The sequence below is a fragment of the Danio rerio genome, chromosome 11 (genome assembly GCF_049306965.1).
Source record: "Danio rerio strain Tuebingen ecotype United States chromosome 11, GRCz12tu, whole genome shotgun sequence".
NCBI classification, from domain to species: domain Eukaryota; kingdom Metazoa; phylum Chordata; class Actinopteri; order Cypriniformes; family Danionidae; genus Danio; species Danio rerio.
In genome coordinates, this window is record NC_133186.1 from 4,123,158 (window position 1) to 4,140,288 (window position 17,131).

Sequence of the window (17,131 nt, forward strand, 5' to 3'; positions counted from 1 at the left end):
GGGTCACTATATTGTTTATTCCTCTACTTCGCTATGAAATCGCATGTAAATATGGCATCAAAACAACATTAGCTCTATTTAATAGACTGAACAATGTTGTATTTTGATAGTCATTGTCTGCTAATATGATTTCACTATTTAGGAATGATTTTCTGAACTTACATTATTAAGAATAAAGTCCAAATTTGCGAATATGTAAACAACTTTACCCCAATAAAATTCTGTCACCATTTACTTATAACTTACATCTTGGCTTGTTGTCACAGACCTGTTTGAGTGGTCCTTTTGGAAAATGTTGGATAACCTGTAACCATTGACATCTATAGTATTTGTTTTTTCTACTATGGAAGTCAATGGTTACAGGTTTTTAACATTTTTCAAACTACCTTATTTTGTGTCCAACAGAAAAATGAAACTCATAAATGTTTGTAACCACTTAAAGATGAGTAAATAAATGGGGTAAAGTTGGTTTTATATTCCCATAATTAAAAAAGTGTAATAAACATCATAGATAACATGTCATAAGTTTTTAGTGTTCAAAAATGAACGAATGTGCAAATAAAACACCAACTTTACCTCAATATGGCTTGATAGCATAAGGCGTGCTTTTATTGTGGTTTTATCGTGAATCTTTTTTTTATTTTAGTTGTATTGGCTAACGTGACCTGTAAAAAGTGTAGCGGTTCATTTAAAGGGGTAGTTCACGCAAAACTAAGGTAAAGTTGGTTTTATATTAGCATATTCATTCATTTTTGAACAGTGATAACTTGTGACAGGGTCACTATATTGTTTATTACGCTACTTTGCTATGAAATCGCATGTAAATATGACATCAAAACAACATAAGCTCTATTTAATAGACTGAACAATGTTGTATTTTGATAGTCATTGTCTGCTAATATGATTTCACTATTTAGGAATGATTTTCTGAACTTATATTATTAAGAATAAAGTCCAAATTTGCGAATATGTAAACAACTTTACCCCAATAAAATTCTGTCACCATTTACTTATCACTTACATCTTGGCTTGTTGTCACAGACCTGTTTGAGTGGTCCTTTTGGAAAATGTTGGATAACCTGTAACCATTGACATCTATAGTATTTGTTTTTTCTACTATGGAAGTCAATGGTTACAGGTTTTTAACATTCCTCAAACTACCTTATTTTGTGTTCAACAGAAAAATGAAACTCATAAATGTTTGTAACCACTTAAAGATGAGTAAATAAATGGGGTAAAGTTGGTTTTAGATTCCCATAATTAAAGACGTGTAATGTACATCATAGATAACATGTCAACAGTTTTTAGTGTTCAAAAATAACCCCAATAAAACTATCACCGTTTACTCATTAACATCTTTGCTTGTTGTCACAAACCAGTTTGAGTGTTTTTTTTTTCCTGTTGAACACAAAAGAAGTTATTATGTAAAATGTTGGGAAACCTGTAAACACTGACGTTCATTGTTTTTTCTTCTATTGAAGTCAATGGTTACAGGTTTCTAACCATCTTCAAACTCTCTTCTTTTGTGGTCAACAGATAAAAAGGTTTGCAACCACTTGAGGTGGAGTAAATGGTGTGTAAATTTGCATTTTACTGTGAACTATCCCTTTTATCCTCGGGCAAAGTGGAACTGTTCATTGTTTCGCCATTGTTAGTTCACAGTACATTACAGGTGTTGGCAAATATTTGAGAATGGCTAGAATTAATGTTTATTTTTTGTACAGTATTAACTAAAGTAAATAACACCTTATTGTAAAGTGTTAAAAAAACAAGTTCTTTACAGATATTACATTTTCTCATTGAGTCAAATACATTTAAAAGTAAATTGCAAAAACAAAAATGAACTAATGGATTATTTAGAGAAATTAAAGAGTGTAGATTATCCTCTTTGTTTATCAGTCAGTATTTGTTGTTAGTAGGATTAAAAATAAACGGATTTGACGTCATTTCATGTCATTGTATGATGGTTATAGTGTTCATAACCATTATTATTATGACAATTAGATCTGGAAAAACCTGCCTGCGCTAGTAACTTGCTGATAGATTGGCAACATGCAGCGTCAAATTGAATGATGATGCCTTCATTCCTAATATCGGTAAACCAAAAATAAGAGTTTGGGAATGGGCTAAATTATTTTCCTCTGTCTAAATTTGCACATTTTCTTCAATTATCACAACAGGTATAGGAAGTGTTTTTTTTTAGTTTAACAAGTGTCCTCATTATTTCAGTCAGATTATATCATTTTGATTGACACTAATGCACTTTTGTCACGCTTTTTTTGGTCAAAAATGACACTGCACTACTAAATACTTTAGCTGCAACTAATGATTTATCTCATTTAACCTTAGGATATTTACAAAGAAGGCTTAAAGATTATCCACCAAACAATTCATTAGTTCATTTTCTTTCAGCTTAGTCTCTTTATTAGTAAGGGGTTGCTACAGTGAAATTAACCGCCAACTTATCCAGCATATGTTTTATGCAGCGGATGCCCTTCCAGCTGCAACCCATCACTGGAAATCCACCAAACAATTACTTGTTAAGTTTTAAAGATATCAGAGAATCGTAAATTTTTCCTTCAGCTTAGTCCCTTATTTATCAGGGGTTGCCACAGCGGAATGAACCGCCAATTTATCCAGCATGTGTTTTAGACAGTGGATGCCTATTCAGCTGCAACCCAGTACTGGGAAACATTCATGCACACTTATTCACACACTTCTACACTACGGCTAATTTAGTTCATTAAATTCATCACCTATGGCGAATGTGTTTGGACTTGTGGGGGAAACCGGAGCACACAAAGGGAACCCCATGCCAACATGGGGAAAACATGCAAACTCCACACAAAAAGGCCAACTGACCCAGCCGGGACTCGAACTAGGAACTTTCTTGCTGTGAGGCGACAGTGCTATCCACTGATCCACCCTACATAAAATTCATATTAGCTGATTTGATAAAAATATAACTAATATAATGGCTAATAAATCTAAATCTTTGATATAAGTGTTTGTTAGACTTATTACAAAAATAAAAACCTCAGCATTATGTACAAAATTAATTAATAATTGTGTCACAAATACAGTATACCGCTGAATTTAAACCTCTAAAATGAAAATCTGCAAGAAAAAATCTTTTCAGAATAATTTATCAAATACTTCAGCTATATCTTCATCTGCTCAACTTTAAAACTTTATGTTGAATATTGTTATAATTTTTAAATCTGACAGTTAAAGGGATAGTTCACCCTAAAATAAAAACTTTGTCATAATTTATTCAATCTTTACCTGTTGCAAACCAGTTTGAGTTTGTTTTGTTCTGTTGAACGCAAAAGAAGATGTTTTGAAGAATGTTGGAAACCTGTAACCATTGACTCCCACCGTAGGAATTAGGAAAAACTGAATATTATGTTACTATATGAATACTAAAGTAAAATAATACTATGGAAGTCAAGGATTACCAATTGGTTTGGAAAAAGCAGAGGATATTTAAATAATGATCTTTTTTTTTTCATTTTTGGGTGAACTACCCTTTAATGATGTATTAGAGATTATATATTAAAGTACACATTAATTGCGTATTTCTGTAATTATCTAATACAATATAAATAGTACATTTATTATGAGGGCGGCACGGTGGCTCAGTGGATAGCATTGTCCCCTCACAGGTTTCCTCTGGGTGCTTTTGGCAGTCCAAACACATGCGCTATAGATGAATTGGCAATAGTGTATGTGTGTAAATGAGAGTGGGTATGGGTGTTTCCCAGTACTGGGTTGCGGCTGGAAGGGTATCCACTGTGTAAACCATATGCCGGAATAGTTGGCGGTTCATTCCTCTGTGGCCAATTAGATAAATAAGGGACTAAGCTGAAGGAAAATAAATGAATGAATGAATTTACACAACCCCTTTCAAATATATCAGATACATTATTGTTGTCATTTTTCACAACTGTTTGGCTTTATTTTATCTCCCTATTACATGTTTAATTAATATTTATAATATTTGTTTAATATTTTTTTTATATTCATGACCTATAATAATATTTTTTATAATAAAAATAAGTGTTTTTTAATTTGTTTTTCTCTGTTTTCCACTTGTATGTGATTCCGTTTAATTTTGCATAATAAAAAATTCAATACATAAAGCCACACAACACTCTATCTGACCTAACGTTCCCTTAAATAGTCTTAAAATGCTAGATATTTGGTTTCATCAGATTTCCCTTTATCTCAACATCTGTCTCCTTTAACCAGCCAATCAAGTGTTTCCACATGCGTGCCCTGTGTTCACTATCAGTCCATTAGCATTTGGTTTCTGCATTCCTGTGCTATTTCCTCCTCTGTGTCGTCTCTGAACCGCATGTTTAAAACACTTAAGCTGTTTGATTTTTAGGGATCAGACAGCTTTAATAATCTCAGATGTAGTTAGTAACAGTCTATAATCTCTGACCTGCGTACAGGCTCGATCTATTCTAGTATTAGATGAAGGCTTTATCAGTGGGCTTCTCTGACAGTCTGAATGTGAGCGTGATGTGCAGAGAGACGTGTAAATGTTGCGGGCTGGTTTGTTTTCTTTTTTGCAGTTATTTGTGAAGTTCTGTACGTGTCTGCAGGAGGAAATAAAAGCATGTTAAGTGTTGTAAAACAATGACAAAGCTGAAGCTGAACTTCCCTGTGCTTTCCTGTGGCGTTCACTTCACTTCCCATTTGAGTTTGCAGTGCTTCAGTGAAAGTGACTGGGAAGTAAAAACTAAAAGAAAGAATGAAAGAGAGAGAGAGTGCTCAGCATAAAAAAAGTACACCCCTTTTTACAATAAAGATTTTATCCATTTCTCAGTTAATATAAGAAGTTTATTTAGGTGCGATTAAACTAAACAGTTTAATTAAAGGTGCTGTATGTCAGTTTTTGACTCCTCTAAAGCATAAAATACCATAATATGTTTGCGGATATTTAAGAAACATGCTAAGGGAACAGTCTTGTTTATCTGAAAAACATTGCTGAAGTCAGATACTCTGCTTAGAAAATGTCTGTTACGTGCCAGAACGGCTGTCTTTATTTTGGTCATTAAACCCGCCCACTGCCACTTTAGCCAATTATATTTCAGCACCCTGGTTGCCTTTGTGGAAAACAACGTATTTCATTCATTCATTCAGTCAGGAAGGCTGTCAAAGTGTGTGTCCACAAACTAAATGCCACCTTCAATGGACAGTAGCAGCCTCTAAAATGAGAAGCAGATTCAGAGTTAGGTGGTTTTTAATTAGGAAATAATATAAATATTATGAATGTAAACACTAGGTGAGCAGGTTACTTTGTAACCCAGTTGCCTAACAACACACTACATGAGGAGATTTGCAGTGAATTTGGCTGTTTGCACCAGACGAAACCAACCCGGGCTCATTGTGGAAACGTAGACCCGCGGACGTCCTCCTCCTCCTTCCCTAAACCCAAGCGACGGTTTGCAAAAGCCGTCCAGAAAAAAAAAAAAAGCAAAAGCTCTCGTCTTCGATTTCGACCGCGTTTTCAGATCCCGCTGCGTTCTCGCCCTTATTTTTTGGATTCTGTATTTCATCTTACTTGATTTCTGGAACCGCTCTTCCCTGGACCCGATCCCGGTCGTCCCCGCGGTCGGCTCCTCCTCCTCCGGGGCTCCGCTCCGCCAACGTAACGCTGTGAGCTAAGCGGGCAAACTGGTTGCAGCGGGAAAGCCCTCCACACGGAGGCGAGCCATCGGCCGGTGAGCGCGAAGAGGAGGAACGGAGCGGCGCCACACCGCCCCGCGGCGTTCGCTCGAAAAAAACTTAATGCGGCCGTACGTACCTCCGCCCACATAAATCGCGGTCTCCAGAAACGTCCGCAGGGCTACGTTTCCAGAATGAGCTTGGGTTGGACGAAACATGACAGAAATTTAAATACAGCCCTTCAGAAGCACAGAATAGTGCACTCACTGCACTCCAACTAAATGGTAAGATTTATAATCTAATTATTACATTTTAAACCTCTTTAATTGTATTAAATGTAGATGCTAAATCACTGATGTGTGTTGGCTTGCACCGAGTCACAGATCTGAAGTTCAATTTCAAACAGTTTATTTTATTTTCAAGATCTGAGGTGAACTATCTGCTGCTGCTTTCAGTAAAATGCCTTTCAAACTCACATTATTAGCATTTAACACTGAATAAAGCATATGAGGTGTACCTGAAGGGATCATTGACCGTTTATCCTGTTGTTCAGATGCAAGAGATAGAAGCCGTTTATAAAATATCAATTACAGGTGTTGGTTAGGACAAAACCTCCTTTTATTATGGAAACAACATAGGTTGTTATGAAATATTCCTTCTATTGTGTGTCGTAGCTTTTATTTATTTATTTAAATCAGCCTTAAAACAGCATTTAGGCTCGACAGTCAGGCAAGCTCCTGTTGGTGTCTTCAATCTGGCAACCTACATTTGTGTGTTTTTAACCAAGAGCGCAATACCTAGTTCTACCACTGGGTGTCAAACATGCATACTGCACCTTTAAACTGTTCTATTCATTAAAGTTGACCCTGTTATGCCCCTTTTTACAAGATATAAAATAAATCTGATGTCCCTATAGTGTGTATGTGAATTTTCTGCTCAAAATACCCCACAAATAATGTTTTAAAATGTATTATCTTTCTATTTTCAAAGATCTTCGGTGGCTAAAATATTATTTTAATAAATATATTCATTGAATAAAACTATTTTGTTCAAATGCACCAAAATATATGACCCATATTCACTGAAAAATGGATAAAAATGTATTATTTATTTATTTAGTCATTAATTATTATTTATTTTCAAAATGGGATGTACTCATTTAGGCTGTATAACAAAATGCAGTTTGAAGTGTTTATTTTATTCTCACTTGCTTCTAAGTTGCTTCAGATGACAGTGTCTGCTTAATGAGTAAATGTAAAATGCAGCATTTTGTTGAGCAGGAAAGCATGATTAATTACTGCACCGGTAATTAAGAGCTGAACTTTGAACCTGTCTGCAAATAGCTTGTGAATCACACTCTCCATGGGTTAATTGTCGCAAGCCACCATATGGCGTTTGTGTATCTGTAAGCATCTTACCCGTGCTTAAAGAGACGGCGCACCCAAAAATGAAAGTTCTGGCAACACTCTCTCAGTCCAAATCTAAATGACTTTCTTTTTTTCTGTCGTGATTATTTTAGTCCTTCTGATTCAAAATAGGACTGAACAAAATATCGTTTGAGCATCGATATTGCAACGTGTGTTCACAATAGTCACATCGCAGGATTAGATTGTTTATTCAAGATTAAAAGATATTTTCATTATTAAAAAATAATTCACACAATGATGACGACCATGTTATTTTACGCTTGATTGTTCAATTTCTGTACCTGAATACGGTTACACTCCTCGGATACCCTTTTTATTTTTGCCCTGTCTTATTTATATATGCTTGTAATTTATTATATTTCATGCTGATGCACTGCATGGAAAAAGACGTGATCATCCCGGTCGATGTAAATTAATGAAGCCTTTCCAAATAAAGCGGTTCAAAGGTGAAACTATAGTCATGTTGCAATAAAAATCGCAGCAAAACTAAATATCGAAATTTTCCAGTATCGTGCAGCCCTAATCCAAGTCTTTTAAGGGTGTGTTCACACTTGAAATTTGGTTTGCCTTTTTTATAATTTTTAAGACTTATCAAGAAGTGTGCACACTGTCTTCTAACTAGTGTGAATATTTTCAGTGGGTTGCGGAGTGCTTTTTACTTTTTAATTATTTTTTACTTATTTTGCTTATACCGGACTTTTATTTTGAAATTCGTGCCTGACAACCCTTCCGTGTGACATGTGAAATTTCATTTAATTATTGCAACAAATATGTTGAAGCGCAAATACAACTTGTTCTTGTACCAGTCCCGAATATGTAAAGTATGGATTTACATATATTGGCAACAAAAAAGACTTAAAGCTTTAGTGAGTCATAAGCCCCTTTCACACATACAGACCTTTCCGGAAAATTACCGCCAATTTTCCGGAAAGGTTGTATGTGTGAACAGGTCCTTTTTGAAAATACCGGTAAATTCGTTCTGGCTATTTTCCGGAAAGAGAAGTTGTAACATTACCGGCAATTTGCCGGAATGCTGCGCTGTGTGAATGCAGAAGGAATATTTCCGGAATAAGCGCGTGCACGTCTAGAACGTGCTGACGTGAGACTTCTGCTTTAGCCAATCACAACAGTCAGACGCATTTACGTCCGCGCGGTTTGTGAGAATAAAAGCCTTTGAATATTTTTCCAGACACATTTAGCTGCTAGAAGTTAGTCAGATAACGTTTATATGTTCTCCTTAATGCCAACTGTGCAAATAATCATCGATAAGATGCTTATGATAAGCCGTTGTTTGTTTACCTTCAAGCTTTGCGTGTGCCCATGAAACAGCCTGTGAGCGGCAGCACACGCACATATTATGAACATCTCGACATGCGAATATGATCCCGTGAAAGTTGTTTACAATATTGATCATCAAAAGAGTTTGTAATTTAGTCAAATGTTTACAAATACAAGCGGAGCCGTTTAAAGCTCATTTGTGGTGAATGATGTCAGAATTTACCGGTATTTTGGAATGGATGTGTGAATGCTCTTTTCCGGAAAATTTCCGTAACGTCCTCGCCTGTGTGAACAGCGCTTTTTTGAACATACCGGTAAAGTCGTTCCGTAAATTTTCCGGATATTTTCCGGTATCACTGTGTGAAAGGGGCTATAGTGAGGTGCTCTCATAAGAGAGCAGGAAACCTTCTAAATTAAAACGACATTTAGAAACCAGACACCATGTTTTATCAACAGTTAAAACAGTTAGTTCATGTTAACTAATCATTTCCTTACCCTAAACACTGTTTACAGTATTTGTCGTTTTTACTTTGTAATATTTCTATAATTTGATCCATTTTTTTAAATGACAGCAAAAAAATATTGTTTATTTGTAAGTCTCGGTGAATGTCTTATGATTTATCTGTCACTTCTTGTGTATGCTAACAAATAAATACAAATTAAATATAATTCCTAAAATTGTATTATAGTTCCTAAAAATGTGTGTCGCGGCTTGATGACCATGTCAAAATGTGGGTCCCATGGCCGAACCAGTTGAGAACCAATGCTCTAAAAAGTATTTTTATACACACTGCATATAGCTCAAAACCATCACACCGAGGTCAAGGGATAGTGTGAAAGATTTTGTTAAACACATTTCCCCATCAGCAGCACATCCTGAGCTCTTGGGAATAAGAATAGGAGATAATGCCAGCTATAAGATCAGATTCTAGGAACAGTCAATCAACTAGGAGTCAACTGCAGGTGCTGATTAATCAGCAAACCAATACATCGACCTGCAATATCATGCGTGTATGTGTGTAATGCTGCAGAAAACTTGTGATAGTACTAATGATAGTAATGCACTTTGCCGACTGTCAAACACAGACTGTTCTCACAGATTAAGAGGATTACAGTATGTCTTAGTATTAGAGTGAGGTTGTTTATGCCCTTCGTGACCTTAAGATGGGTTAGTCCGTTCTGTGATCAGTAGTAAATCTCCTATGGAAGCCAGAGGGCGCTCTTTTGCAAGGAAACTTCAAACAACCACAAAGAAGAAACCCCAGTCTGATCTCACGAGGAATTGTAACTATTGTACGTTTCGTCAGTTTAGTGGCTAATTCATAGAAATTTCATAGGATTTTTAAAAGGAGGCGTGGCGCCAAACCACACCCCATAACCCAACTATCATTGGGCAATGAGCAAATCGTTCTAAATTGTACGAATGAGATGGGCTGTGCAATACGGGCAAAAGTAACCTATCACGATTTTCTTGAACAATATTGCAATTTCAATTTTAATCACCGTTTTGACACTCGCGGAAGTTTTACAGTAGAAATCTGTAACATATTTCCCAAAGGAAAACAATTAGATCTTTATTAAAGACCTGTAACATGTCTCTAAAACAGACATAAGGCAAAACAAAATCACATAGTAAAGGTTTATCATATTATGGACAGACAAATAAATAGGCTACTGTGTGCACGTTGTCAAACTCAAGTCTCTGATGTTCTGTTTGACCACATATCAGAAGTAGTTGCGTGTACTTTCCTACGTGTCCACAGATTTTTTTTATGCGTAGAATATAGACCTCTTCGTGACACTGCCGTGAAATGCTGCGCTGTTCACATATTGCGTCTTTAGCGCGCACAAGTTCGTTGTTTCCAATGGAGACACGTGGCTTGCACGTACATATTCGGAGCGATGTGCGCACGTACTCCAGTCGCGCCCAGTTGAAAACGGTTGATGGTTAACTTTCCACGACAAAGGAGCGCGAGTGTGTTAAAAATGCTAAAGCAAGCGACGCATCTCGCGCTTTACACACTCTTTTAGATGCGAAATGTGAATGACAGGCCTTATAAATTACCTGGTTCTTCGTTACATTAACCACCCTGTTTCCAGAGTAATCTCAAACCACAGATTTTGAATGAATTACCTGAACGTGACGTTGACATTACATTAAGTTTTTTGATTACCCGCCACTGTGGCTAATAGTTTTCCAACATTACTTCTGGCCACTCGCCATTTTCACTAGACATTTTTTGCTGCTTGTTCAAACTACTTATTTAAAATGGGCTGAAACAACACAATTCTTGAGATTTTTGAGAGACAATTTAATTGTTTTATGTTCAATCCACTTAAACTTAAGTTAACCTAATGGATTTGTGTTGGGACAACATGAATGAATTGTGTTTAACATACATTTTTAACCAGGGCTTGACATTAAGTTTTTTGATCTCCAGCGACTTTGGCTAATAGTTTTCCAACATTACTAGCCACTCGCCATCTTCACTAGCCACAATTTTGTTTATTTTAATTGCATAAATTTGACTTTGAAATGTTAAATTAATTATATTTTATTATGTCCACATGCCTCCTCAAACATTTCACTTTATTTGTGTGTTGTGTATAATCTTGCCCAATGAACATGAGCAAACGGGTTGGTTTTAGAGTGTGGTATTGCAATTCATTTGATGGCTTTTCAGGGTGGCGGGTCTTAATGTCAAACCCTGGGGACAACTTTATTGTTTTATGTTCAGTCCACACTCCAATTTTTGCTGCTTGTTCAAACTACTTATTTAAAATGGGCTGAAGCAACAGAATTCTTGAGGTTTTTGGGGGACAATTTAATTGTTTTATGTTCAGTCCACTTAAACTTAAATTAACCTAATGGATTTGTGTTGAGACAACATGAATGAATTGCGTTTAACCGTACATTTTTAACCAGGGCTTGATATTAAGTTTTTTGATCTCCAGCGACTGTGGTTAATAGTTTTCCAACATTACTAGCCACTCGCCATTTCCACTAGCCACAATTTTGTTTATTTTAATTGCATAAATTTGACTTTGGCATGCTGAAATGAATATATTTTGTTATGTCCACATGCCTCCTTGTTCATTCTCTCATGACTTTTCATGGAACCAGGTATTAATATCAAGCCCTGGGGACAACTTAATTGTTTTATGTTCAATCCACACTCCAAATGTTAGCTGCTTGTTTAAACTACTGATTTAAAATGAGCTGAAACAACACAACTCTTGAGATTTTTGTTGGACAACTTAATTGTTTTATGTTCAATCCACTTAAATTTGTTAAGGTAACTTAATAGGTTTGTGTTAGGACAACATAAATGAGTTTAACCGTTCATTTTCAACCAGGGGTTGACATTAGCTTTTTTGATCTCCAGCCACTGCGGCTAATAGTTTTTCAGCATTACTAGCCACTCGATATTTTCACTAGCCACGATTTTGTTTACTTTAATTGCATAAATTTGACTTTGGCATGCTAAAATGATTATATTTTGTTATGTCCACATGCCTCCTCAAACATTTCACTTTATTTGTGTGTTGTGTATAATCTTGCCCAATGAACATGAGCAAACGGGTTGGTTTTAGAGTGTCGCATTGCAATTCATTTGATGGCTTTTCAGGGTGGCGGGTCTTAATGTCAAACCCTGGGGACAACTTTATTGTTTTATGTTCAGTCCACACTCCAATTTTTGCAGCTTGTCCAAACTACTTATTTAAAATGAGCTGAAACAACACAATTATTGAGATTTTGGGGGACAATTTATTTGTTTTATGTTCAGTCCACTTAAACTTAAGTTAACCTAATGTATGTGTGTTGGGACAACATAATTGAATTGTGTTTAACATACATTTTTAACCAGGGCTTGACATTAAGTTTTTTGATCTCCAGCGACTGTGGTTAATAGTTTTCCAACATTACTAGCCACTCGCCATTTTCACTAGCCACAATTTTGTTTATTTTAATTGCATAAATTTGACTTTGGCATGCTAAAATGATTGTATTTTGTTATGTCCACATGCCTCCTTGTTCATTTTCTCATGACTTTTCATAAAACCAGGTGTTAATATCAAGCCCTGGGGACAACTTAATTGTTTTATGTTCAATCCACTTAAATTTGTTAAGGTAACTTAATGGGTTTATGTTAGGACAACATAAATGAGTTTAACCGTTCATTTTCAACCAGGGGTTGACATTAGCTTTTTTGATCACCAGCCACTGCGGCTAATAGCTTTTCAACATTACTAGCCACTCGCCATTTTCACTAGCCACGATTTTGTTTACTTTAATTGCATAAATTTGACTTTGGCATGCTAAAATGATTATATTTTGTTATGTCCACATGCCTCCTCAATCATTTCACTTAATTTGTGTGTTATGTATAATCTTGCCCAATGAGCATGAGTAAACGGTTTATGGTTTCATTGCAATTTATTTTTATTTCACATGACTTGGGTGCTGGGTGTTAATCAGGCACGTGCACACATAGGGCTCAACCTGTGCAGTGCACATGTCCTTTTTAGTCTTGGATAGAAAGTGCCCTTCCAAAATGATCAAAAGTGCCCCCGCGACGCGACACACCCTCCGTCCCGCCCTTCAGTAGGCGCACGACAACACTGCTCTTGAGTATGCGCGCTCAACCCCCCCTCCCCCGCTTTACAGTACGCGCGGGACAACAACACCCATCACCCCCCCCTCTTAAAAAAATGTATCCTGCACATGTCCTTTGGACGGTCTCTGCACGGGCCTGGTGTTAATGTCAAGCTTTGGGGACAACTTAATTATTTTATGTTCAATCCACACTCCAGTTATTGCAGCTTGTTCAAACTACTTAGTTGAAATGAGCTGGAACAACACAATTCTTGAGATTTTTGTGGGACAACTTAATTGTTTTATGTTTAATCCCCTTAAGAATTTTAAGTTAACAAAATGGGTGTGTTTTGGAACAACATGAAGGAATTGTGTGTAAACCAGCATTGTTTTTACTGTCTAGTAATGATCATTCTGAGTCATTCCTGTAGTCTGTTTTTGCACATGCTGTGTACTGGAGGCCATTTCAGGGTGAGCGAAAACTCGCTAAGGTTACCCTGATGCATGTGTGTGCGTATGTGTGTATATATAAGCTTATACTTCCTGGGTTTGAGTTATGTTGTGGTTAGATAGCTCACCTTAAAAGGGGAAGTGCAGTATGTGGTCGTAAACGCCCCAGCGTGATTGGCGAATGGTTTTGCGTGTGAATGTGACACTTGTTTCGAAGGTTTAGGTGTCACTCTCTATCTCTTCTGTCCTCTTCCGAGCAGCCATGGGAAACCAGTGAGTATCTCCATCTCGTCTTGTCTGACGAACTGCAAACATTCTGAATGCTGCATGACGATCTAGATGCTAGTGTCTATGGATGTGTCTGTTTTCCGATCCTTCAAGCTTGCCTTTTGATTCTCCTTTTATATGTTGGGTTAGACTATATAGCAAATACTACTACCTGTTTCCTGACCTCTACGTGGTTCCTCACTAACAGCTGATGAATTGAAACCCTTTCAATTGGACCTGCATGAATAGTATGCAAATACCTACTGGGTCTTTGTTATGAGATTGAGCTGCTTATGTATATGACTCTTGAAATGTCTTGCCTGAGTTATGGGATGCCTTTGAATCTTTGGTGTCTGTTTGTCTGCCTGGAGAGAAACCGGATGAATTTAAGTCTAACCCAAGGATGAATCTGGATGCTTCGGATGAAAATGGGTTTGCCAGTAAAGGGAATATAATGTCTTCCATCTCTTTTGCATGTTTCCATGTTGCTGATATTAGTCTAGGCATCACGTTGAATATTTTTGCACTCATTCTTCGCCGTCTCTTGCCGATTTGAGCTTGAAAATTGTCTGTTATGCAGAGGTTTGACGGAAGTACACTAGTTTTAAGATTAATATTTGTGATTGAATGAATATGTGATGGATAATATGCAGTTGAAACCAGAAGTAATTTCTTGATGATGCAAGCATGCCGTGGTTCAGAAGGAAAAAAGACACAAACCAACTGAGAAGGTGGGAAGAGGGAACAATCGAACTTGGGTACTAGAGGTGCGAACCTATACTGATCTCACGGTTCGGTTCGGTTACGATCATCATGCCATGGTTTCGGTTCAATTCGATATCATGGTGCATTGACGATGCTTTCCATATATAGTGTTATATTTTGGGGGGAGGCTATAACAAGCTGTCTGTATAAACACACAGACACACAGCACAACACTGTCTCTCATTCACACACATACACAAACAGACAGCACCAAACAAACAAACAAACACACACACACACACACAAACACACTTAGGGCTCTATTTTGACGGTCCATGCGCAGAGAGCAAAACGCAGGGCGCAAACGCTTTCAGGGCGTGTCAGGACGTGTTTTTGCTAATTTACGGATGGGAAAACGTGCTTTGCACCATGGCGCATGGTCTAAAAGGGTTGAGTTTATTTTCTTAATGAGTTATAGGTGTGTTTTGAGAATAAACCAATTAGAGTCTCATCTCCCATTCCCTTTAAGAGCCAGCTGTGTCGCGCCATAAGCGCATTCACTATTTACAGGACGCAAAGTCTAAGTGGAAAAAATTAGCATTTCACTAACAAACAGTTGACAGTTTTTTTAACAGAAAACAGTTAAACAGAGCATCTACTGCGTGAGAATGACAGATAATGGATCACTTTCACTTTCGGTCTTGGATAGGGAAACCTTTACGCACAGACATCAATTAGCCTATAAATAAATACTTTTGTTTGTTAAGCGCAAAGATTTGTTTCAAAAATATTTCTAAATTCAGTTCTAATTTCCAGCAAACGAATAAATGAACAATAATAACGAAGTGTGTTCAAAAACCTGAGTTATATCCTAAAACACATGCTGTGCCCCATATGGTCTAAAACCTGACAGATGGACAAATCTAAGCTTGTTTTTAATAAAACAAATATAAATATGGATATAATAAATAATACTGCTAATAATAATAACATTATACAAAAGCTTATTGTTATGAATGAACTGAAAAAGCCTCCCGAGATGAAGAAGTCATGAAAGCAGTGATTTTTCATATTTATGTAGGCTAGAAAATAATATGTTTTGTAATATTTTAATCCTTTATATTTATATTCTATATCTATTCTTATTATATCCTATATATATCCTTAATATTTAATTTTTTTCATATGTAAAGATATTTGCCTATTGCTCTCTTGTGCGTATTAAGCAGTGTGTAAGCGAGGCGCAACTCTGCGACGGAGTTTAGACCGGGTTAGTTTTGGTCTAATGAAAATATGCGTTTAGCCGGGAGAGCTTGCGCTGAACGAAAAACAAAAACAAGCACTTTTCCGACGATCCCTTACTGAGAGCTTTGTTCCGTGCGAGCTCTCCCGGCTAAACGCATATTGCGAGGGCTTAAGAAGCAGTGGTCATAACGTCGAGCGAAAAAAAAACAAAAACAGAAAAACAAAGACAGCTGTGAAACATAACCAGCTTTGTCTTTTTGTAGGAAACACACTTTAGATCTTTTTAGGGTAAGAGGTTTTTGAGTTATTGCCGTCTATAACTGAATGTGTGTCAGGAATATCGAAAACAAAACCAACTTAACTGCGCTCATTTCTGGCGCCCCCCTGGATGTACAGCGACCTTAGCATTTGACTATACTGCCAATGCCATGGGCGTCCCTGAGTTGGCTCCTGAGTGTTGTAAATACCCAGCGCTCACCTCCCTTGCAACAGAGCGCATATGAGATAAATGATGTCAGTACATAATAACCGGTTATGATTATTACTAAACCTATACCGAATTGTCCACATCTGCATCGCGGTGCACCGAAAAAACTATTAATTTTGACACCCCTACTGGGTACGGTCGAGGAAAATGAACCAAGTGTGAAAGCACCCTAAAACACTTCGAATAAGTAAAAACCTCAGCAGATATTCTGACTCTGACTGTTGTCATTTTCCCGCCAGTAGTGTTTAGTTTTAGCTATGCGTCACCTTTGGCCCAACCAATTCAACCAATAGCAGAAAACAACTGCTCAAGAGGCGGGGCTAAAACAGTAAGATCCAATCTGATTGGTCAAATTTAGATAAACAACCACTGCATTAAATAAATTTGATTTATCACACGTTTGTGATACGTATTTTATTGCATATACTATTATCATGTTAATGATACGTTTGCGTTATATTGTGCAGCTCTACTCAAGGCAATCACCTATTGAATCTTTAAATTATATTCCAGCTTGCTATTAATATACACCCTTAAATCAAAGGGCTCTATTTTAAAGATCTAGGTGCAAAGTCTAAAGCGTATGGCGCAAAAGCATTAAGAGTCCGAATCAACTTCGGAAAAATACACTCTGCGGGGTGCATGGTCCAACAGGGTTGTGCTTATTCTCCTAATGAGTTCTGGGTGTGTTTTGAGCATATGCATTAAACCAATCAGAGTCTCATCTCCCATTCCCTTTAAGAGTCATTTGTGTCATGCCATGGTGCATTTGCTCTTTACAATACATGGCAGACTTTGTACGTGTAAAAACTGAACGCTTCACTAGCGGGAAAACAGTTAAACAGAGCATCTGCAGCGCGAGGATAAAGAACAAGCCTTCTCCATTCGGCCTCCTTACTTTCTTTTTACTTTTACTCTTTACTCCTTTACTTTCGTGGAGTGAGGAAACGCTGTTGTACGCACACTACTGAAGACACCCTTTAGCCTGCATATCTAATT

General features: G+C 37.0%; 1 protein-coding gene across 2 annotated transcripts in view; it reads left to right on the forward strand.

The window, feature by feature from the left end:
* Positions 1–17,131, forward strand: part of camk1b (calcium/calmodulin-dependent protein kinase Ib) — a 104,738-nt gene that overhangs the window by 641 nt on the left and 86,966 nt on the right. Inside the window, exon 2 of one of the 2 annotated variants that reach the window (XM_021479696.3) lies at positions 13,689–13,701. The exons of the other annotated variant lie outside the window; for it this stretch is intronic. Coding sequence (XP_021335371.1) covers positions 13,691–13,701 — 11 coding nt within the window. The 5' untranslated portion in view covers positions 13,689–13,690. The remainder of the gene's footprint in view (positions 1–13,688; positions 13,702–17,131) is intronic. 2 annotated transcript variants of the gene reach the window in all.